This window comes from Rhododendron vialii, chromosome 6a, assembly GCF_030253575.1.
Source record: "Rhododendron vialii isolate Sample 1 chromosome 6a, ASM3025357v1".
NCBI lineage: Eukaryota > Viridiplantae > Streptophyta > Magnoliopsida > Ericales > Ericaceae > Rhododendron > Rhododendron vialii.
The window spans coordinates 12,475,085-12,499,542 of NC_080562.1; the positions used below are offsets into that span (position 1 = coordinate 12,475,085).

The 24,458-nt window shown below is 38.9% G+C and overlaps 1 protein-coding gene and 1 long non-coding RNA gene across 2 annotated transcripts; one reads left to right on the plus strand and one right to left on the minus strand.

The window, feature by feature from the left end:
• Positions 1-12,736: 12,736 nt before the first annotated feature.
• On the plus strand, positions 12,737-16,483 carry LOC131328918 (uncharacterized). The gene is made up of 3 exons (XR_009200578.1): positions 12,737-13,059; positions 15,251-15,322; positions 15,416-16,483. It is a non-coding gene; the product is annotated as an uncharacterized LOC131328918 (long non-coding RNA).
• A 5,776-nt stretch (positions 16,484-22,259) lies between these two features.
• On the minus strand, positions 22,260-23,831 carry LOC131328919 (uncharacterized). Its single transcript, XM_058361882.1, has 2 exons — positions 23,348-23,831; positions 22,260-22,945 (listed from the first exon to the last, which is right to left on the minus strand). The coding sequence occupies exons 1-2, from the start codon at positions 23,582-23,584 to the stop codon at positions 22,469-22,471; spliced, it is 714 nt and encodes a 237-aa protein (XP_058217865.1). The 5' UTR covers positions 23,585-23,831; the 3' UTR covers positions 22,260-22,468.
• Between the last annotated feature and the right edge of the window lie 627 nt (positions 23,832-24,458).

The window sequence follows — 24,458 nt, forward strand, 5'->3', positions numbered from 1 at the left end:
ATTCAATTGAATGAATGGATGTTTGTGAAAATGGGAAGCAGAATGAAAGTGAATAACTAATGGACAGAGTATTGTAGGATTTTATGTATGGGCCTAGTACGTCATGTAAGATGCGGGTATGTAAACAAAGAGGAGGCATAAATGTGTCCAATTGTGGAATCACGTAATGATTAATTAAATTTCAGTGGTATAACCGTCAAAGGGATGATGAAATTGATTATGAAATGATGTCGATTGTGAAAAGTGTGAAAGGTGACCCAAGTGGTCGTTATTGAGGGAAAAGACTCGGGGTGACCCTGCGCTCGAGGGAACTAGACCCGAGGTGACCCAACTGATTCATATTATTGGAGGAAAAGACTTGGGGTGACCCTGCGCTCGAGGGAACTAGACCCAAGGTGACCCCACCTGATTATTGTTATTGAGGGAAAAGACTCGGGGTGACCCTGCGCTCGAGGGAACTAGACCCGAGGTGACCCTAGTGATTATTTGATGGGAAATACCGGATTAAAGGAAAAGAAAGGTTTTGCAATTAAGGGATTTAATGAAGATCAATGTGGACACGAGAAAGATTGTACTATCATACGGAGAATAATAAGATGTTTTGATTTGATTATAGACAAGTGTGAGATGACGTGAGTTTAATAATGTAACTAGTTAAAGAAGTAAACGGATAGTGACATTGATCTGAAGTCTAGGACTCTTAGGCGATAATTCGCAGCTTGTTGGTAGTCATGTGCGGTATAGGCGTATCTGTCAGTACTCATTCATTCTCGGTGCATGATTCATTCAAACTACATATAGCTTGAGCTTAGAATTCTCTACTGGGCTAGTGTAGCTCAACCAAATCTTTCTTTTCAGGTTCTGATGCCGGGCAATAGATTGCATGCATTGTGTGCTTGACAGTAAAAGTCTTTTGGAAGCTGACATCACTGGTTATTTCGTCATCTTTGTGAAGATCTCATTTTGTTAAAGGTGGTTTTGTAACTTATTATTACTAAATTTTCTTTTGACTAAAGTTGTAATTATCTAAACTTAAGGACTGGTTTGTAAATTAAACAGGTGGGAAACTCATTTGGGTAACGTACATGATATGCGAGGTTTCTCTTTTATTGAAATGTATTACTTAATTATGTTGAAAATCGAGGGCGTGACAACTTGGTATCAGAGCATAAGTTTAGAACACCTCGAGACCGTGGGGAGACTTTTGGTCTCATGGGTTCAAAAAAATCGATGCATCTTTTTACAAAAATCACATGTGTGCTTGCATGAAGAGTCAGTATGTCGATGTGACATTGCATATATATATCACATAGAGTGGCACAAAGTTGTTGACTTCGGTTGGAAAGGTTGGAGACCTGTAGCACATAATTAGGTGGCTAATGTTGATGATTTCATTTCTTATGCTTCCATAGTAGGATGTCTTCGAGACGTGGAGATAGGTGTGGTGAGACTGGGGATCGTGAGCACCAGGGCTGTAGTGCAAACGGGGAGAATGAAGTGAGTCAATGTACCAGGGATGAAGCGATGTTTCCTGAGATTGCTGAGTGCGGAAAAGGTGTCGAGACACTGGAAGGTGCGCAAGGTGGTGTGAATGTGGGAGAAATTAGGCATCGAGTCGTTAGCACAAAATCATCTTCTAAGAGTGTTGAGAGTTCAGGAAGGCAGAAACCTAGAGTATTAAATCACTTTACTCAGGACCAGCAGGGCTTTAAGCCACCTCTTTATATCGGGACTCCAAGAGCTCTTCTCAAGTGTCAGACTATGTGTTATCGATGTCGTCAGTTTGGCCATATTCGTTCTCAATGTCCACGGCGTGGGGGATCTTGTTATACTTGCGGTGAACGTGGCCACATGGCAAGGAATTGTCCTCGGGGATTGGGAGTACATGGTGAGTCGAGCTCGATGCAGCAGGAAACACATACGTCGAAACAGCAACAGATGCAGTTCCGCCGCTAAACTACCACCCCCCCTTATTCTCTAGCTCTTAGAAGCGTCACTTGTTTGAGGTATCATTTATTCCTAGTTGTGCTACTCATTCTCTACAATACTTTTGATTTGGAAGCATTTCACTCATTGAGAATCCTATTCTTGTCCATGTTTGGAATAGAAAATAAGAAATCTTAGTCCACGCGTGTTGAGAAATATCGATAGATCATATTTGCCGAGATTAGAGGTTAATCATTCCGTATTGAAGTGTTGTCTTTGACCTCTTTAAATTGCTTATATCGAGATTTGGTCTGATTTGGACAGGGATTGTTTGTATCCATGATGATTGGTGACATCTCAAATGTGAGTTTAGAAGAGTTGTTTCTTTTATTACCATCTTTCATTGGCCGAGCTGAATATTGCCAGAATTGTATCGTAATTTATTCTTCCATGAAATCCAGTGGGTGGATGACCCGTTATAATTCTCAGTATTTGAGTCAATTGTCATGCGATCCCTTCCTAACTTTTCTTGGGCATATTTAAATTCTTATAGCGAAGTATCTTATGACACTGTTGCTATCAAATTTGACAAGTGTTTCTCGTTCCCTATTCGAGGTCTTATTTGACATCATCCTGCTTGAGATAAGTTTTCATTGGTCAGTTTAGATTTCCTTGATGCGATTATCATTTTCGTCGTTTGCTTATAACCGTTATTCCATATGAGTATTTAATTTGCAACATCAATCTGTTGAACCCAACCTTTAGCTATGTACCGTATGAAATACAAATTCGTTAACACTATCAAAATTTAGACCTTGTACCCATCATTGCCTGCTTGGGCCATCATTCATTGTGGTCCCATGACTAAGAAGTCATATGATTTGAACTCATATCCTCTTTGTATCTATTTGTTTGCCCTTGCCTATTTGGTTGGTTCGAATTTCCATTGTTGGAGTCAAATCTTGTGGTGACATATCTATTGATGTCTATTCATTGACACCGTTCAATACAAATTCAATTGTGGAAATTACTTTCAATGGTATTTTACTCTGTCGTGGTTCCTCGATTCTGGAGGCACATGATTCATCTTGTGATGCTTAGTCTCAAATTGTTGAAAGTTCTACTCATTTCTAGTATGGAAAATTTCCTATTTTGGATCAATTGGTTTGCGCGAGATCAGTCTCATTACCTGGAACTTATTCATAATATCGAAATCTTTCGTTTGAAAAATGTTATCCGTTGACTCCTCTGACTTGTAAAGCAATAAGAGAGTTATGACCTGTCACTTCAAATTTCGTGAGTTGGCATAAATAGGTACTTCGAGTTTGTTGCCGAACCGCCGTAAAGATTCCAAGTGCTCTCTAAATTTCAGATGCCCTATTGCTGTTCTTCAAATTCTTGATTAACACTGCTTGAGTTTTGTAGCTTATTCGTTTCGTTTGAGATGACAAATCGAATCCTTCTCGAAATATAGAATGACCCAACCTAGAGTGAAAATTTGGTGCGACTTTTAGAAGGATTGGCTTGTGTTATGGACCCGCTAAAACAATTAATTCGATTCGCCAACGATAGTTGGAAGCTCGAGGGAGAATGACCGAAAAGAGAAAGGTAAAGATCGTCAAAGATTGCTAACTGCGGAGGGTTGACCAAAGGATTGTGTTGACCGTCGACGTCACCTAATGTTATTTGAAGAAGGAGAATCATGAATTTCGTAAAGCATAGTTGCGTTGGGGTTTGTCTCGTTCTGGCAGAAAGGAAGCGTTCACCGTAAGAAGGATAGTTTAAGTGTCGGACACTATGTACATGTTTTGGGATACCCAGGCGACAACCGGTGAAATCCACTTGGAAGAGGCGCTTGATCACCGCCCATTCTAGATGGAAGTCTCGGGAAGTCAAATGGATTATCTGATTATACTTAGGAGGTAAGATCTCTATGGTGAGATAGATAATTGTGTATAGGATTTGTATAATAAAGAAAAGTTTAGAAACTGTGAATCGTTTGACGTTGCCGCCTAACTTTTTCAAAATATGTGACGCATTCTGTATACGGAGATTGAGGAGGTATGAAATAAATCCATTGCATGTGTTAGAGAGGTCCGAAATTGAATTAGGAGCTCAAGTGTCCTATGATGAGAAACCGATGCGTACCGTAGACTCGTGTAATCCATTGTTGAAGGGTAAGCCGATGTTGTTAGTGCATGGTTACGTGGAAATGGGGGTACGAAGTTCAAAGGATATACGCGTGTTTGTTGTGGTCTGCTTGATATGAATCTAGACATAGACTTTGATGGTTATTGAATTGTTGTATAATGGATAGTGTTACAGTTGGAGTATGTTGATGTGATGCTTGGCATGATTAGGCTTGCCTTATCTAATTTCGAGGACGAAATTTTTTTTTTAAGGAGGGTAGGGTGTAGAGACCCGTATTTTAGGCCTATATTTTTTTTTTATATAATTGTACGGCTTGTCGAGATAAACGGTGTGGATATATGGAATGACGTATTTGTGGAAGGATATAAAGGTAAATGGATGAGAGGTGCATGTGTGAGTGTGTGGTGTGAGGGCATGGGATTATTCCCCCCCACCTCTATTATTTCTAGGGAACACTTTCCCCTTCTCATTCTTTTCCTCTCGGCTGTCTCTCTCTCTAATTCTCTCGTCTCTCTCCGGCTCTCATCTCTCTCTCCCGACCTCTCCATCAAAGCCCACCAAATTGGTGCAAAACCCATACAAACCCACCTCCATTTTGGCTTCTATACGCGACTTCAACCTTGAATCTCGTGGGTCTAGCTCGGAGGAGGAGTATTCAGTTTATTTCGAAGTTTGGAGAGCTAGGGCTTGCTCAAATTGCGTGGGTTTCGCTTCTCGACTTGAGGTAGGGAATTCTACCTCTTTTTATATGTTTTATGAGTGATTTGGTGCATGAATCGTGCTTGTAATGTCGTGTTTAAGTTTGGATTGAAAATTCGTAGTTGCTGTCAGAATTGTCTGTTTTTCCTGGATTCCTACCGGTAGGCCCGTCCTTTCTACCGGTAGAACGTTGTTACTTTACCAGAAAATCGATTCCCTACCGGTAGGAACTCTTCACCTACCGGTATAACGATTGAGGAATTCCTTACCTACCGGTAGGTCAAGTACAAAAATTGTTTCGTCCAACTGTTGACCTTTCTGTTCCCAATTTCTACCGGTAGGAACTTCTCACCTACCGGTAGGTCAAGTGCTTCTACCGGTAGGAACTTTTTACCTACCGGTAGGTCAAGCGGTTTTGTTCAGATGTTGGCCCTTTTGTTTTCAAGTTCTACCGGTAGGACTTGCTTGCCTACCGGTAGGAGATTAGGAGTTTGAGCTGCTTTCAGCTGCTTTCTTGAGCTGCTGCAGTATCTTTCAGCTGCTTTCCTATATCTTTCAACTTACATGTCGAAGCCTCTCATCGACTCTAATGAGTTTGTCGTGTATCCTTCCAAGCGTTTTGGTGAGTATTGCTCGTTTCTCACTTAGAGTGGCATCCAATGGACTAGAGTGAACATGTCTAGGGATTCGACGAGTAGTAGTGCAATCCGTTCTCTCTCTCGACTCATAAAATTCTTAGATTCCTTTAGTACGTTCTTTTACGGACTCCGAGTATAGAAACTAGATAATCGGGCATCGTAGAGTCTAGTCGTGGGTTGATATGTGGTGTGCGAAGGTACGGGAAATGTACATAGGGGTACGGTGAGGACGTGTGTATTTGAGTATATGCGATATGGTAGATTGTTGGTCTTATATTACCATGTGATTGATTAAATGGTCTTTGGATTCAATTGAATGAATGGATGTTTGTGAAAATGGGAAGCAGAATGAAAGTGAATAACTAATGGACAGAGTATTGTAGGATTTTATGTATGGGCCTAGTACGTCATGTAAGATGCGGGTATGTAAACAAAGAGGAGGCATAAATGTGTCCAATTGTGGAATCACGTAATGATTAATTAAATTTCAGTGGTATAACCGTCAAAGGGATGATGAAATTGATTATGAAATGATGTCGATTGTGAAAAGTGTGAAAGGTGACCCAAGTGGTCGTTATTGAGGGAAAAGACTCGGGGTGACCCTGCGCTCGAGGGAACTAGACCCGAGGTGACCCAACTGATTCATATTATTGGAGGAAAAGACTTGGGGTGACCCTGCGCTCGAGGGAACTAGACCCAAGGTGACCCCACCTGATTATTGTTATTGAGGGAAAAGACTCGGGGTGACCCTGCGCTCGAGGGAACTAGACCCGAGGTGACCCTAGTGATTATTTGATGGGAAATACCGGATTAAAGGAAAAGAAAGGTTTTGCAATTAAGGGATTTAATGAAGATCAATGTGGACACGAGAAAGATTGTACTATCATACGGAGAATAATAAGATGTTTTGATTTGATTATAGACAAGTGTGAGATGACGTGAGTTTAATAATGTAACTAGTTAAAGAAGTAAACGGATAGTGACATTGATCTGAAGTCTAGGACTCTTAGGCGATAATTCGCAGCTTGTTGGTAGTCATGTGCGGTATAGGCGTATCTGTCAGTACTCATTCATTCTCGGTGCATGATTCATTCAAACTACATATAGCTTGAGCTTAGAATTCTCTACTGGGCTAGTGTAGCTCAACCAAATCTTTCTTTTCAGGTTCTGATGCCGGGCAATAGATTGCATGCATTGTGTGCTTGACAGTAAAAGTCTTTTGGAAGCTGACATCACTGGTTATTTCGTCATCTTTGTGAAGATCTCATTTTGTTAAAGGTGGTTTTGTAACTTATTATTACTAAATTTTCTTTTGACTAAAGTTGTAATTATCTAAACTTAAGGACTGGTTTGTAAATTAAACAGGTGGGAAACTCATTTGGGTAACGTACATGATATGCGAGGTTTCTCTTTTATTGAAATGTATTACTTAATTATGTTGAAAATCGAGGGCGTGACAGTTTGGATGGGGAGCACTCAGTTGAGGGGGTGCGGTGTATCGGCGGTGTTGCCGATATGAGCCACGGATATCTAGACGGGTTTTTAGCCTCATTGCAGGTGATGTATGAGATTATCTAGCAAGTGGAACCTCTAGTGTGAGCAGGGGGTAGTTGTGGTGCTAGAGTGGCAGATTGCAGTCGGACAGCACTGCAGATCCAGCGATTACCCCATTCGGGTGTAGGGGTGATTGTTGGGGTACACCTCAGTAGGGTGGGTGTGACCATAAGGGATCACTCCCCCTTGTGGTATAATAGTGCAAGTGTGCACTATGTGTGTGTGTGTTCCAGACAAAGAGAGTGAGGCAGAGAGAGTGTGAGCGGAGAGGCTCCCCCAACGAGAGGAGCGGGGCTCCTCAGAGATGCTCGAAAAGACTGTCGGAGAGCACCAGAGTAAGGGAGAGAGGGTGAGGAGTGGGGAAGCCAACTTGTGGCTATCCCGGTGAGATTTTTTCATACTTGTATATATGACGTTCCACTTTTTTAGTTAAAAAAAAAAATATTTTTGATGCAAATAATTAAATCTTTCATTTTTCTTTTCAAACTTCTTGCTAAAAAAATATATATATGTTGGGCTGCTTATTTTTGGCATCAGTTACACGTATCGCTTAAAATCCTAAGTTTGGTACTAGGAATGGGTCCCCGCAAGTGATTAGTTAACGTAAAGAATAATGTTGGGTTGATTGTGTAATTAGACAAGATAAGTTTTAAGTTTGAACGTGGGCAATTTATTAGGATGAGGAAACATATTGAGAACGAGGGTATATTATTTCTACATTAATAGAGAGACCTAGGGCTTGGAGAGAAAGTGTGCGGCATAGAGAGAGAGAGAGAGGGGGTGGGGCTGATCAGGAGGAACAAGAGAAGTTGGGTTAGTGTTTTCCTTCTTCGTAATATATGCTCTCAATACAAAATCTACTATTCTATATAGCATGTGTACATGTGTTGGTTGTGTGTGCCGTGGGTTTAATGGTTAGCTATGGTGGCGTGATAGGTTCTGTTCATGGCTGGGTGCATGTATGTATATTATATTAGTAATCAGCACATATGCATATAGCTATAGTTATTGTAGTAGTAATTAAATGATAACTAATCTAGTAGTTCTTCATTTCATTGATTTCCGTATATGTGCACTTTTGTTTTTCAAACTAGAAGAGTATTCAAGCATTTCACTTTTGTGATATGACTTTTCGATCGAGGTGAGTGGTTAAGCATGTGATCCCTTTTTTGGAATCCTCTCGAGCCAATCTGTTCTTGACAATTCGTTTACTCGTTGTAATTCGATAAGTGATATTCTTATTCGTCACTCTCATATTTATTGACGATTGACGTACCCTTTGGCATATAAGATTTATTGATGATATTTTCGATTGTTGGATTGCCCATATTTTTCTTGTTGCTCCATAATATTATTGTGACTCTGTAACGACATGGAGAATAATCCTGGTGCAGGTGCCTCCGGCTCGTCGTTGTTCTATTCGTGTTTGCGACCATAGACTATGTTGATATTTATTAAAGTCTAAGGAAAAGACCTGTGAGATATCGTGGTGACTTTGGCCGTTTGGGAAAAGACTTGTGAAATACCCTGTGACTCTAGTGCTCAACGGATAGGGAAAAGACTTGTGAAATACCCTGTGACCCTACTCCGGATCGGCTTAGGGAAAAGGTCCCAGGCGCTATCCTATGGTGACTCTAAGTACGGTGTTGGATCCAACGGATGAAGCCTTGAGAAAATATTTGGCAGTTGATAATTGGTAATTGGTAAATATGGTTCCCACTTTGGTTTGGACTACCTCATTATTGTTGTTCCTCATTTTGATATTGTTGAGCAGACTGTTGGTATTAAATGGTTGTTATCATTGTTCAATTGTTGTTGTGATAATTCGTTATTCAGTCATTCATCTTTTGATACTATTTGTTGAGCCATTGACTTCGTTAGTTTGTTGGTATTATTCGTTGAACCTTCGACCTTCCTTAATTTGACACCATTTCTTTGGAGCCTTTGTTATCGTTGATTTATACATATACCACTTTGTATTATCACCCTTAGCATGCTTAACTACTTACTGAGCTCGTTAGCTGACGGATTTATTCCACTTTTTTTTCCAGGTTAGTGCATGGGGCATTATAGTGGACTTTGTGGTATTGTCGGGACCTTGTGTTTGGACCTCTAGGGCGTTTGCATTTTTACTTCTTTTATCGTGTCAAACCACTTCCGCACTTTTATTTATTACCTTCCGCACTTTTATTAATTGGCAGTTCATTGTGTCATTTGCTTAAGAAAAATATTGGTTTGGGGTCGCGCATTTTATTGTAATAAAATATCCAATTCTTCTTTTATTTATTTCAAGTTGTGCAAAATATTATTTTTATTAGGCTTCATGTCCCATGATTGCTTCATGGTACACGGCCGGTCATGCTCTCGAATTTGGGGCGTGACAGTATATGTGATTTATACATAGTGAAGTTTTTCCTCGGATATCTTTCGTTCTGTGCTTGGTTATTGCGTGTTTGTGCTCAGGTGCGGATTTTAGGTCGGGGTGACGCAAAAATGGCTTCCCTCTACCATTTTTCACTCCTCCATTTAAAAAACCCTAAAAAATAGAAATCCAACCAAATCAAAAAAATTTGAACCTTAGTCACTGGATTGTGTGACAATCGAAGTCACCGGAGCTCAATTAATCGGTGTGATATATGTTTGAGATAGAGAACATGCAGAGCTCGTCGGAATCAACTTGGTCCATTTTTCTTCTTCCTCTTTTTTTCTTCTGGTTGTCAATGGATCTTGAGAGAGAGAGAGAGAGAGAGAGAGAGAGAGAGAGAGAGAGAGAGAGAGAGAGAGAGAGAGAGAGAGAGAGAGAGAGAGAGAGTTGCTGTTGCTCGACTGCGACCTCAGAAGAGATAGCGATGAAAGAGATCGATATTATCAAAAGGCTAACAAATTATATATCTAGTGGTTACCATATACTCCCTCCGTCTCAGTTTGTTTTTCCAATTTCGACATTTATGTCTTTTAAAAAATTGTCTATATCTCATAATCTATAATATTTTACATAATTTCAAAAACATCATATTTTAGATCTAATTGAGATTTATCAAACAAAATCGATATTGCATATAAAAAATATTATAAATTAAAACATATAGACAATTTCGTAAGAGATCCCAAATAATGAAAATGGACAAACAAATCGGGACGGAGGGAGTATATTAGTGCTTTTCTTATTCCAACAGCAAACTAGATGCAATCCAAAGGCTTCTATTATTCTAACAGTAAAAAAAATAATCCCGGTAAAACCATCCTATTATTCCAACAGTAAGAAAAAATAGGTAAAACCATAAAAATCGTGGTTTGAAATAGAAGTGAACACAAAAATAAAAAGGAAAATAATGAAAATGGTGTTCTTATTGTAAGGGTAAAATTGGAAACAAGTAATTTAATCCTATCCTATTCTAGCCAAAACAAACATGTTATTAACAATCCTACAATCTAATTCTATGCAAAACAAACATGAATAAATGATTCATCTCCTCATTAGTAATCTCACATCACTACCAATCTCAATCCTAATCTCATCTCATTACGAATCCCCCCAAAACGAAGTTTGCTATCAAACTCACCCTTAGGAGCAGATCCAGGGGTGCTGTAGTGTACCCCCGCACTACACGTGTAGTGCGATCCGGCCGTCCATCTTAGCGATAGACGGCTCGAATTTTAATCCAAACAATGGATGGCTCGACTTTGTAGAAGCTACGATTAAATCCAAGTCGTCCATGTCAAGATGGACGGTTGCGACTGCCGTACTACAGCCTGTGGTGGATCCCTAAATTTTGGACAGAGGGGTCATCGTCTTTTGAGCATAAACTTAATAAAAATGCTAACAATCCAATATAAAAAGAACATGCGTTAAAAATAAATAACGAGAATAAAAAATGAATGTACTAATGTTTTTACATTTTCACTAAACGAGTTCTAACATTTTTACTTGTGTACTTGGTAAAATTGTATGTGCAAGTGGACTGGAGTACAGTTAGCCTCCCTTACATACTCCCATGCACATGGGTAGGGTTTGATCTTTGTAAGCCACATCCCCAATTCCTTTAGGATAGTTTAGATCAGGATTAACGAATAAAAAAAAAATTGGTAAAATTGTATGAGTTGGCTTTGTGTTATTATCAACTTCGTAAATCTATAATAAACATGGTTCTACTCTAACTAGCTGCAAATTTTGAAGAGGTTTTTTTCCAAAACGCGCAAGGGGTTAAAAAAACAAATAGGCGAACGCTAGAGCAAATTTTAAACTCGCGACCACCCAACTAGTAGAGGACCAAACACCTTATTGCTTGAACTACACATCAATATATCTAAGGGTGTCCATGAACCCGACCCGGCCCGACAATCCGGCCTAACCCGACAAAATACTCTGAGACACCCGGTCGGTCAAGTTCGAGTTGAGTGTTTCGGATTTGTCAAAGTGTCGGTTTCATATTTTAAAATTCGGGTCACCCGACTTGACCGACTATTTACTATATAAGGGGAAAAACCCCCTACCCTAACTCATTCACACCCATTTCGGCCATTCCACTCTAGATCCAGAATCCAGCCCAGTACCCCCGACTCCCTCCTGCGACTCCGCCCACCCTACTCCACCACACGTCCACCTCTTTCTCTCTCTCTCTCTCTCTCTCTGCAATAGATCCTTCCTCTCTCTCTACAGCAGAATAATCCAACCGCACCTCCAAGCTCTCTCTCTCTCTACAACAGATCCTTCCTCTCTCTACAGCAGAATAATCCAGTTGCACCTCTAAGAACTACTTCAATGAGGACGAGGTCACCATCGATCCCAATATCATTCCAGAAGAAGCTGACCAAGTGGAGGAAGAGGAGAAGGAAGGAGAGGATCTCTTCAACGATTACACGAGTTCATCTCCTTTATGTATTATATTTCTATGTGGGGTATGTAATATAAGAAACCGCAATATGATGAATCTGTGTTTGATTACTGTTATCTGTAAAATGGGGGTAATCAAATGTTCAAATTTCATCTCTCGATCTCTCCCTGTAATTGATTGTGATGGACAAGGTCTCTCTTATTCTTCTTATTCTTTGATCTGTATGAGTTCGATAGTTTGCAGCCAGTTCTAAACCCGACCAAACCCGGGAAATTCAATCCGAGTGCATTTCGGTCGGAGCCCGACAAGAATGTCGGTCGGACTGGGGTGGCCATTTACCCAATCCGACTAATGTTGGGTCGGGTCCAATCCGACTTGAACCCCGGAAAATTCAATCCGAGTGCATTTCGATCGGAGCCCGACAAGAATGTCGGTTGGACTTGGGTGGCCATTTACCCAATTCGACCCGAACCCGACCAAACCCGACCACTGGATAGCCCTAAATATATCTCTATTTCAAGTAGTTATATATATATATTACTTCTTGTTTTAATTCACATAAAAAAAATCTTGATTATTTCAAGAGGGTCATGTCACTACAACAAACTTAAGTTTCAATAGCATAATCTTACAGCATTTTTTTAAAAATGCTACTCCCTCCGTCCCTTTTTAAGTGTCCTGCTTCGTAATTTCAACTTATTAAAAAGACATCATCATTATACCTTTCACATCAACTTTTTCCTCCACTTTCCCTACTTACCCATCATCATTACACTTTTACTCACTTACTTTTTAAAAAGAAATCTACTTTTAGGGATAAAATAGACAATACACCAACTTTTACCCACTAACTTTACAAAATGGACACTTATTAAGGGACAGCCCAAAATGAAATACTGAACTCTAAAAAAGGGACGGAGGAAGTATAATAGAGTTGCATCTATAGCGTGCACGGCACTGCAGGTAAACGAAAGGCTGTTGACAGCGTTCCACTTAACTCAATTACAGCATTCACCCATTTAATAAGAAAGGCGCCGGTCTCGGAAATCCCTTCTCTCTCTCCCTTCTCTTTCTCCGCCGATCTCACCATTCTCTCTCTCTCTCTCTCTCTCTCTCTCAGAGAACCACACACGAAGAGAGAGAGAGAGGACAGCAAAGGAATGGCCTTCACCAATCGAGCACCAGCAGTACCACCATCCGGCCTCGATCCCGTCATCTCCAAGCCCCATCGCTTGTCTGACCTCGACCACAACTTGGTAAGTCGAATAATTGCACTCTCAACATTTATTCTTGATTTACTTTGGAGTTTTGATTCAGGGGATCTATTTTAGGGTTTTCAATTTGGGTTCTTGATTTTGGGGTTTTGTTTTGGGATTTCAATTTTGAGGATTTCGATTCCAGGTTTAGTTTAGGGCTGCTCTGCTTTGAACTTTGTTGATATGCTCTGGGTTTGTACTTTTTATGGGCTTAATATTTGAGTTTGAAATCATATGGAACACAAATCTGCCCGTCACCTGTTCAACTTTTTTTCCCAATTAGTTTTAGTCTGTCGAAACAGTGGTGTGGAGGGTGTTTAAAAGGAATGGTTATGCAAACGGTAGAGGAGGAAAAAAATGATAGACAGAGGTACGCTTCTCGATTCAGATTCGAGTACTACGTATATCTTTTCATCTTGTTTTGGAGTTTCGTTCTCGACTTGTTAATTTGGTTGAGCAAAGACGAGGGAAGGAATCATAACGGAACCGAACGGAACGTTTGATCCTTGCACATGTAGCAGATGTCTATTTTCCTCTTCAGATTCAATAGCGTCAACGGAGTCAATGTGTAAAAGTTTCGAATCTTTTATCCAAGTTCTTAACTCCATTGAAGAAAACACGGGCTATACCTAATGCATCTAATGTAGAAATCTAGGGGTCGGGCACGCACGCCGTGTGCGCGGGTGTATGTGGGAGCGGGAGTGTGGGTGGGTAGTTATTTTTGGGTGTGGGAGTGGGTGGCTGAGTTCAAGTTATTTTACTATTTTTGCCCTAATATTTAATCGTGTTATAGTAAAAGCAGTTGAAAATTTTGGTATTTTACATCGGAAACCACTTTTGTGAGAGTTTCAAAAATTTGTTCACGCTTGACACCAATTGGTGTTTCCCTTGCTATATGAGAATAGATTAAGAAAATTGTAATAGAGTTAGTCTTGATTTTGACTGGATCCATTCCTACACCAAACGTCCTTTGTGGATTATAGGATACAGAGTTAGGGAGCGTTTCAATGTTTTTGGAGCAAATCTTGTTCTTTGGATGTTATCATTCCACCTTAGTAAAGCACTTGTTAGTTTCTGGTGATTTGAGTTCTAAAACTTCTGTTTCACGTTTCCAATTGTGGTTTATTGGTAAGGTAGGCCGGATTCTTCATTTTCCATTAGAGAATGATGATGTTGGATATTTTTAAGTAGAGGGAAAGTTTGAAGTTCTGAGCTACAGATTGTTTAGACCAGGTGAGTCTAATCTTTGATCACTTTGATGTAGTTTCAACAAGTTGGGTAAGTTTCAAGCATTTGTTTGGTGCCTTGAACTTGCATCCAAACTTAAGTAAGCACTTGTCTTCGCACTTTATATTTAGCAAGGCTTCCAGTTTTGACTGATTTGGCAGAGCTAGGATGACTCCTGTCCTATATTTCAGCAACTTCATCGCACCTAAAGATGAGGAGAGGAGGACTAAAACAATTCTACTTATTATTTTGGGTTAGCTACATTTTGCTTCACACAAGGATTGTTCGGACACGAGTTTGTATGGAAACTTAGCGCTATTAGAAGTCAGTTTGTTACAACTTTATGAATAATGAAAGGATATGAGTTACGTAGAGGATCAAGGAGGACTTCTTACGAAATGAAAACAAGATAATTTTTTTTGAACTTTAGAGTTGTTGCTAAGTTTCTTTGGCCTAATTTGTAGTATATGTCATCCTTCAAGCCAATATATTCCACAATATAGCTGTAGGAATTTATATTTGCTCACAATGACAATAATCTATATTAGTGCAATGATGAATAACCCTGTATGCAGATATTTGTTATATCGTGCACTGTATGTGCCTGTGTTAAGGCTTAGACTGTTGATTTTATTGAACACTTTTTGTGTGAATCAACTTCAGGAAGACATGGATGGGCACATTTAAAAAAATCATTAGTAAACTATTGATGAACTCATTCTAAAAGTAAAAATCATGACTTAGGCCAAGCGCATAAATCATGAGATCGATTTTAGCTGGCAATTATATACAAGAAATGAGAATGAATAAGTTCCAAAATTGCAAGAGAGATCTTCTTCTTCACCTTCTATTCCTTTATGACTGGCTTATCATTTGAATGAATGCTCATTTTCGAGCATTAATTTGGAACAATTCTGTTTGCTGCATGGAATTGAAAGTCTTTGGTTTACTTTTTCTAAAACAGATATTGGGTTACAGAAATGCATGTGGATGGCTTTCGCTTTTATCTTGCTTCTATCCTGACGAGGGGTAGCAGGTTGTGTGCTATGCCATTTGTTTCAATATTGTCCTTAAGTTTTTGCCAAAGATCATCCTTCATTTGGTTTTTCTCTTTCTGGTTGTTCCCCAGTCTATGGGATGCAGTTAATGTATATGGCAATCCAATGGGTGGTGACTTGCTGACAACCGGCACTCCTTTCAGCAACCCACCATTAATTGATATAATTAGCAATGATCCAGTACTTCGCGGAGTCAAGGTAATTACTGTTGGCTCTTTCTTTATTCTCATTAGGGAAGTTCGGCCTTTAGTAACATGCCTACCTATCTCAGTCAGTGGAGGAAAGAAGAATAAGTGTTTCCCACTTCTTTTCCAAGTAAAATTTTAGTACCAGCAATATCTTCCCATCCATGTGGAGGCAAATAGAATGAGGTACAAAAGCTATTTTGGGTTCAAGTCTCTTCGTCTACATTTGTTTCTCGCTGCATTCTTGGTCTCTTGCCGCTGTCTTCTTCTCTATGTTCGTGGATGATTTTCATAAAGAGCTTAAGCGTTTGGGATTATCGTGATTAAATAAGTGCTAGCACTAGAATTGCTTGCCAATTGCAGGACTTATTCCTTACATTAGGTAGTAACCCATGCCATCGTTGTGGTGAGAGCACATTTGTCAGCCTTGAAGTCTTTGAGCACTTGAAGACTCATGGGATGAGCACTGCGGAGTTCTCTTTCACCTTCAACAAGATAAAGGGCTAACCTCCCTGAGTTTTGTTAACTAGGTCGACCAACAAATGGGGCTTGGTTGACCAAAGCAAGGTCCTTTTTTTTTTGCTAAGGACCAAAGCAAGGTCCTGCATGCTATTGAAGCATCCTACATTTTGTCAACCAATGCAGTTTGGTTGGCCAAAGTGGGAAGTCTTTAAACCCATTGACATATAAGCAGTGGCTATGACTGTGGGGCGTTGGCCCTTATTTGGCCAAATTAGTCTGATGAAGCTTGGTGATATATCCTTGTACTCACTAATACTCGTGTATACATACACACACACACTGATATGTTGGGTTGAATTGGCAAACTTCATTTGCTTGTTTCTTGTACTTCCTTAGTGAATTATCTCATCAAATTAGTACATTATATGATACTCGCATCTGTGCTGGCTTCTTCTATTTTCATTAATAACTTGCATTTCATTTTGTGTCGTTCATTTAGGTTAAAAAGGATTCCATTTGTTGATTGTGGTTGCATCTTTCCACCGTTCTCTCTTTATTTTTAACTCAACAAAATGTTCTCTGGAGCTCTCTCTGTTTTCGAGTTCGATGTTATATCTGGAATTCTGTGCTTTAAGGTATTTTCTGTTGTACTTCTTTCCGTAGTCTTTCTTATTGGAATTGCTTATTTCCACTAATATGCTAGGTAGGTGGAAGGAAACCGTGGAACAGTATAAATTTTGTATGGGCACATGATGGTTTCACTCTGGCGGATTTAGTGATGTATAATGACAAACATAACTTGGCCAATGGTGAAGACAACAATGATGGCGAGAACCGTAACAATAACTGGAATTGTGGACTGGTAAATTTTAATAGGTATGTGTGGGTGTTTTCTTTATTCATTTTTCATTTTATTGTCCTATTTTATTAAAGGAAATCTATCAACTCGGTGGCGATATATCAAGTCACACAGTAGATATCATATATGTGTATTCGTATTTGATATTCCTTTGCAAGTAGAAAAACTAGTATGGAGTAGAAACCTTAGGATGAAGTTAAATGTGTTACTCAGGGTATTTAATCGTAATGTGCTGTAAAGGATGTAGTAGATACTTTAAGTATTAAATTAAGGTTGTTTAATAGCATAGAGAAGGGTATTCATGTTAGTGGAGCTCCCTATGTAAACGCAAAATCTTCAAAGTAAATGAAGTGTCACGCTTGGACACCTAGACAAAGGTGTAGAATGCGTTTAATAATCGATACTACCGACCTCACAGATTGTGCACAAGTAGGATTATGTTCATATGTTGTTGCATTTGTAGTTTTAGGCACTCTGTTGTAATATTTTTTTCCCCATTGTAGCATTCTTGTGGATAAAAATACCATTTTATATGGATAGAGAAAACCCACATACCCTTCAATTAGATGTTTGATGGATCTGACGCCTAGATACGCTTAAAAGATTTGACAATTAATAGGCAGCCACCAAGTTAGAATTGATGTAACATTCTGAAAGTTGATTCAGTTGGAGTTCCCCGGCATAATTTCTAAGTATGGACTAAAGATTCTCAAACGGGATTTAGAGTTTCACTGGTCCATTTTTCTGATTGATCTAGTGATTACTGGGAGGGAGAGTTCGCCAGCATCTCTGTAAAGAAACTGAGGAAGCGACAAATGCGGAATTTCTTCCTCTGCCTTACTCACTTGAAGGGCTTATTAGCATCCCTTTAAGCCAGTTAATATATGATTAGTTGCTTGTTTTTTCCCTACTTTTTTCGAGTCTTAAGAGCATCTTACTTGACAACTCTGCAATTGCTTCCTAATACATAATGTGACATGCACAAGTTTCTGTTATAGTTGAAGATTTAGACAAAGGCAGTCAATTGGTACACAACGATGGACAAAGATGGCCTCTTCAGGTAACCAATTTAAATTAATGTCACTCCTAGTATCAGTTTCATGATTATTGTGCGTATATGTATGTGTTGTGCATTGTGTTGCTTTAAAATTGTTTTTGTAGTTAATAGTTTTTGCATTACTATTGTGTTAGTTTGAATATTTCTATACTTACAGGTATGTGTTCAGCTTTGGGAGCAAGACGGTGTAAACTCGGTAAAGAAGAAATCTTCAAATAAAGAACATCTCCGCGGGTGAAGAATTGGGGTATTTAGGATTTCATTTTATGGAAAGGAAGATTACATTAGTGTTTTTCTAATGAGTGTAATTACTCTGACTCTTCAATGTAGTTTGTGTTGGAAAATTATTTTCCAATCTATATTGTAATGAATCTTCATCTAATGGTTGAATTATTTATTTTACATTGACATCATTTTGCGTTGGATGTATTTGGTGTTGAATGCAATAAAAAATAATAGTGAATTGGTGTTGAATGTTATAAAAAACAATATTGAATGGGTGGTGCAATGATAAATATGCTATTAAAAGAATCTCAAACCTAACATGCAAAAAATACTATTAAAAGTATTCAAAACATAGCATTCTATGAACGTTATTAAAAGTTTATCAAAGACAGCATTCAAAAAATGCTATTAAAAGTATGTCAAAGACAGCATTCAAAAAACGCTATGAAAAGGTAGTATACCATAGCGTGGAATGAACGCTGTTGAAAGTCTTGACTTTTCATAGTACCGGCTAATAAGGCGTTCTTCGGAACGCTATCTATGACATTCAATAGCGTTTTTCGCATGCTATAAAAGGTGATTTTTGTTGTAGTGTGTGACCCTCCTGTGCTTTACCTAAGTACAAATCTGCTATTATTTCAAGAGGGTCATGTGACCCTCTTGTGTTTTACCTAAGCACAAATCCGCTATTGACTACAGTGCTAGAATTAAGGATATGATTTAGTCAATATTTGATTTGGTCAATATCCTTAATTGTGTAATCTTATTTTATGCCATAAGTGTAGAATATTTCCATGTAATCTTGTATTCTTTCCTTGTTAATGTTTGTACTATATATATTGTACAACTACGATGAATGGAATTATCAGAAAATTACAATGCCTCCCAACAATTCAACTCAACAACTGAGCCAGTCTTCTTCTGAGATTCCTCCAGAGGTATCCACTAACCCTAACTCCACTGGTAGTGATGATCTTTTTTCTGAATCTCAAGTGTCTCAATATCGTCTTCCGCCTCGTTCTAATCGTGGTGTACCACCTGTTAAATATGAGCCTGATCCTAAATCCAACGTTAGATGCCCCATTAGTAATTATGTGTCTTGTCAAAAACTGTCCAAGTCATATGCGTCTTATGTGCTACAGTTATCATCTGTTCCTATTCCTAGTAAAATGCAGGAGGCTCTAGCAGATGATAGATGGACTCAAGCCATGGCAGAAGAAATGGCAGCGCTTGAGAAAAATGATACTTGGGAGCTTGTGACTCTACCGAAAGGAAAAAAGACCGTGGGATGTAGATGGGTCTTTGCGGTCAAGCATAAAGCAGATGAGACAATTGAGAGGTATAAAGCTCGATTGGTTGCGAAAGGATATACGCAATCTTATGGGGTTGACTATCAGGAAACTTTTGCACCTGTTGCCAAACTTAATACAGTTAGAGTGCTCCTGTCTTTGGCGGTGAACCGAGATTGGCCACTTCTTCAGTTTGATGTAAAAAATGCTTTTTTACATGGAGATCTTACAGAGGAAGTGTATATGGATCCCCCTCCAGGTGTGAAAAAATACTCAGATATTACAATGGTATGCAAACTTAAAAAGGCGTTGTATGGGTTAAAACAGTCTCCAAGAGCTTGGTTCGGTAGATTTACCAAGTCTATGAAGAGCTTCGGATATAAACAAAGCAACTCAGACCATACGTTGTTTTTAAAGCATCGAATGGGTAAAATTACTGCTTTGATTATATATGTTGATGACATGGTGGTGACAGGAGATGATCAAGAAGAAATTGAGAGCTTACAACGACACTTGGCCTTAGAGTTTGAAATGAAACAACTTGGAGATTTAAAATACTTTCTCGGAATCGAGGTAGCCCACTCAAAGAATGGTATTTTCTTGTCTCAACGAAAATACGTTCTTGACTTGTTAACTGAAACAGGTATGCTTGGATGTAAGCATGCAAATACCCCTATTGAACAAAATCACAAGTTGTTTAATTGTTTACATGCAACTTCTACTGATAAAGCAAGATACCAGAGACTTGTGGGAAAATTAATTTACTTGTTTCATACTAGGCCAGATATTGCTTATTCAGTATGCGTAGTAAGCCAGTTTATGCATGATTCTCGTAAACCTCACATGGATGCTGTGGAACGCATATTGCGATATTTAAAGTCTGCTCCGGGTAAAGGGTTATTGTTCAGCAAGAATAATCACTTGAAGGTAGAAGGTTACACTGATGCAGATTGGGCTGGTTCATCTAATGACAGAAAATCTACATCAGGATACTTTACTTTTGTAGGGGGCAACCTTGTGACTTGGAGGAGTAAAAAACAACAGGTGGTAGCAAGGTCAAGTGCAGAAGCTGAATATAGAAGCATGGCTTTTGGAGTATGTGAGTTACTATGGTTGAGGAACTTGCTTAAGGATTTGGGTATTCACTCTCAGGAGACAATGAAGCTGTATTGTAACAACACTTCTGCTATAGAGATTGCTCATAATCCAGTCCAACACGATCGGACGAAGCATGTGGAAATTGATAGGCACTTCATTAAAGAAAAACTTGAAGCCGGAATCATTGCTTTCCCGTTTGTGAAGTCTGCAGACCAACTAGCCGATGTCCTTACCAAAGCTGTTGCCAGCAGTGTTTTTAGTCACTCTTTAGACAAGTTAGGCATGTGCGATATACATGCTCCAACTTGAGGGGGAGTGCTAGAATTAAGGATATGATTTAGTCAATATTTGATTTGGTCAATATCCTTAATTGTGTAATCTTATTTTATGCCATAAGTGTAGAATATTTCCATGTAATCTTGTATTCTTTCCTTGTTAATGTTTGTACTATATATATTGTACAACTACGATGAATGGAATTATCAGAAAATTACTCCACAATTGTGTTTATTTTCATACAGCCCCTCCCAATCCATCTCCCACTCCCTTGCATTATCAAACCTCCGTCGCTTTAAAGAAATTTCTTATCCCTCACAGACCTTTTTAGAAAACTCCCACTCTTCTGAGAGAGGCAAGACTTTGAGCCGACAAACTAACTAAACTGAGTTAATAAGTAAAACCAAAACCGGAGCCGGATTAGCCAGTTTTGCGAAATAAAAAAAAAAGAAGAAAAAATCGGTTAAAAATCGCATCAATCCGTTCGATATGATTTGAGTATGCAATGGTTTGAACGGATTGTCATCAATCCCTGCGTAATTGCACGTATACACAACGTAAATAGTTTTTATCATATGTACTCCCATATAAGAAAGATGTGGGCATTGTCCCTTCTTTTCATATACAAGCAAAATAACCACCATTGTACTTTATAACTTCAACTCCTGTACGAGCTTCTATAAATAACTCTCCAAATTTATGAGGAATTAAACGCTTTAAAAAGACAAGTAGCTAGGAGGACGGTCGAGCTATAAGTAGTGAGACTTTTCTTCTAAGGCATGACACCAAAAAAATAATAATTTGTTATTCCCCAAAAAATGCGCCATTAGTAATAAAAAATTGCATAACATATAACTAAAATAATACTCCTAACCAACCAAAAAATACATAAGTAGTTTGAGGTTTACTACTATATATTCCTGTTCGTAACTTCACCAAAAACGCATATTTGGCAATAAAAATGTCTAATGATTAAAAAATTATTCATGTCATACATAAAATGATATACCTACCACGCTCCAAAACTACGCGTACTACACACTTCGAGGCACACACTTGAGTAACTAATCAACAGAGAGCGAAACTTGTTCACGGCGGAGTTCTTTACAAGAACAATTAATCGCGACCGTCTAAAAGTTTTCTGGACGGTTCGGATTTTAATGAAATTTTTTCATAAAAAAGTTTAACTCTTTCTTGGAAAAGTTTCATTAACATCCGGACCGTCTAAAACACTTTTGGATGGTCGCAATTGACTCCGTAAATAACTATTCACGACTCGATCTGCTGTTAAGAAAGATTTTCTCATCAACAAAATGCGTAATATTTTTATGGTAAACCTAGCTTTCAATCCATTGAAAGCCTTTCGATTTCCACTGGAAATCACCTCCCATTCACCGCATCATCCTGCTATAATAGAGTTCATAACCTTTTTAGCTACCAGAATTTGCACATTAAACCATTGAAGAAACCGAGAAGAAATAACAACCTTAAGAACCAAATTATTTACTTGTATATTTTACATAATAAACTACTCCTCGCCCCCTTTTTCTCTCTCTCCGACCACTTGTTAAAGGCTGGAGATTCACTTCTTACTAGAACTAATTAATTCAATACCATAACACTAGTTAATTAAACATATGGCAGAGTCTTTTTTTATTAATAATATATAGTATCTAACACAAGAGGCTAAGACCTGACTTATTAGCAAATAAGTTATCAGGAAGGGTCTGATCTGGTGGGTGCACAAATTTGCAATTTGGGCACGCCGGAGAAGACTTGCACATCATCACCAACATGTGACACTTCTTGCACACCGCCGTTATCATCTCTCTCTCGTCCCCTCCGAACGCCAACCACGACGGACACCTCGGGATACCCCCGCCGCCCCCGGAATAATCGTTGCCCTTGTTTTTGCTCCAATCCGGAAACGTATCACCGTTACCGGTGGTGGTGATGTCGTCGGTGGGGCCATCGGGAGAGGAGTAGCGGGTTTTTGTGGTGGTGGGTGAGCCACATGGTAGGTTGAGCTCAAGGTCTAGGCTCATGTGAGAAGGAGGAGGAGTTGGTGGGTCTGGGACTGAGTTAGTTGTTCTTGGATCAGTTGATATTCTGGTTTGAGTCCTCGTGTTGTAGTAGTGTATCTGGCCAGACTGCATAATAGAGAATGTAAACACGATGAGGTTCTTAGCCATGAAAATGATTCTTCACACATGCATTTTTCCGTTCAGAGAACTTGAACGGTTAGAACAATTAATCATACTTATATATATATTGGATCTGGGCTGTCTCCAACTGATTGCAGAAAAAGATGTACAGTCCAATCTGGACCATTTATATTGACGATATAGAATCCGATCTATTAAATATTTTACCAGTAAAAGTATGTTATTACAGATAAAAATATCAAAACAAATCTGAATTATTAAAAACGCAAAACGATAGTTGTGATTACTTGGACTACACCTCTGGAGTCCAAACCTGGACTGCAGACAAGACATATCCTATATAGGAGTATATAGTTTTTAAGGTAAAGGTTATATAAAAGGGTTTACCTGGATATCAAGGCAGCGCTGCCATTCCAAAGGCAACGGAGTCTCGAGGCGTAGAAGCTCCGTATCAAACATGGATTTCGGACTTTTGGATCCTTTCCTACTACTACTACTACTACTACTACTAATAAGAAGTGGCTTCTCGAACACCTCTTCCACTGCTTCCTCTTCCCATTTCCTTTTCTTTGCCGAATTCTCCAACTCTTTGATTGTCTTCAGAGGTGTGTGCAACGAAACCATGCTTCGATCTATTATTATTATTATTACAATTTCACAAAATTTCTCTCTCTCTCTCTCTCTCTGACTTTTTTTTTGATGGGACTCTCTCTCTCTCTGACTTGACTGTGATAAAAATGGTGAAAACGTTTGGGGTGGATATATAGGGAGAGAGAGAGAGAGAGAGAGAGAGAGAGAGAGAGAGGCACACAACTGCAAAATTTAATCAAGAGAGAGGGAGAGAGAGGCACACAACTGCAAAATTTAATCAAGGACGAGAATCTAATAGGGGCAAACCATTAAAATACACGGAATTATGAGGGGCCCACCTCTCTCTCCCATGACGTGATCTTTAAGAGAAGCTGGCTTCTCATTTACTCCACCACATATACAGTAGCAGGCTCCCAAACTCGTATTTAAAGCTTGGATAGTAAGTTCTAACAACCCCTTCTTCTTCGTCTTCTTCTTCTCCTTGTATACCGATCTGTATGTATTGATGGTTGCAGATAGCGGATCGCCACCTTAAAAAAAGTTTTAAATCTTCATCTTTTTTTCTTGTATGCATGTATAGTGGAGTAAAATGGAGTACACTTATTATAACGGTTTGCACGCTAGAATACAAGTACTCATACTAGCGGAGCTAAATGGACGAATATGAACGTGTTGAAATGAAATGTTGGTTGAATATGGTTGGGTTATATGTGGGTCAATAGTTGCGGGTTGAAAAAGATCACAAGTTAAAAAGATGGATGGGTCAAATATGTGTCAGGTTAGACCCATTAAAATAAAATCCAATTAGGTTTTTTATTTTTCCTTCAAAATTTTATCTATTGTTATTCTCCATTCATATACGAAGCTAATTAAAATACTCACCCAACCCTCACATTGTAAAATGATG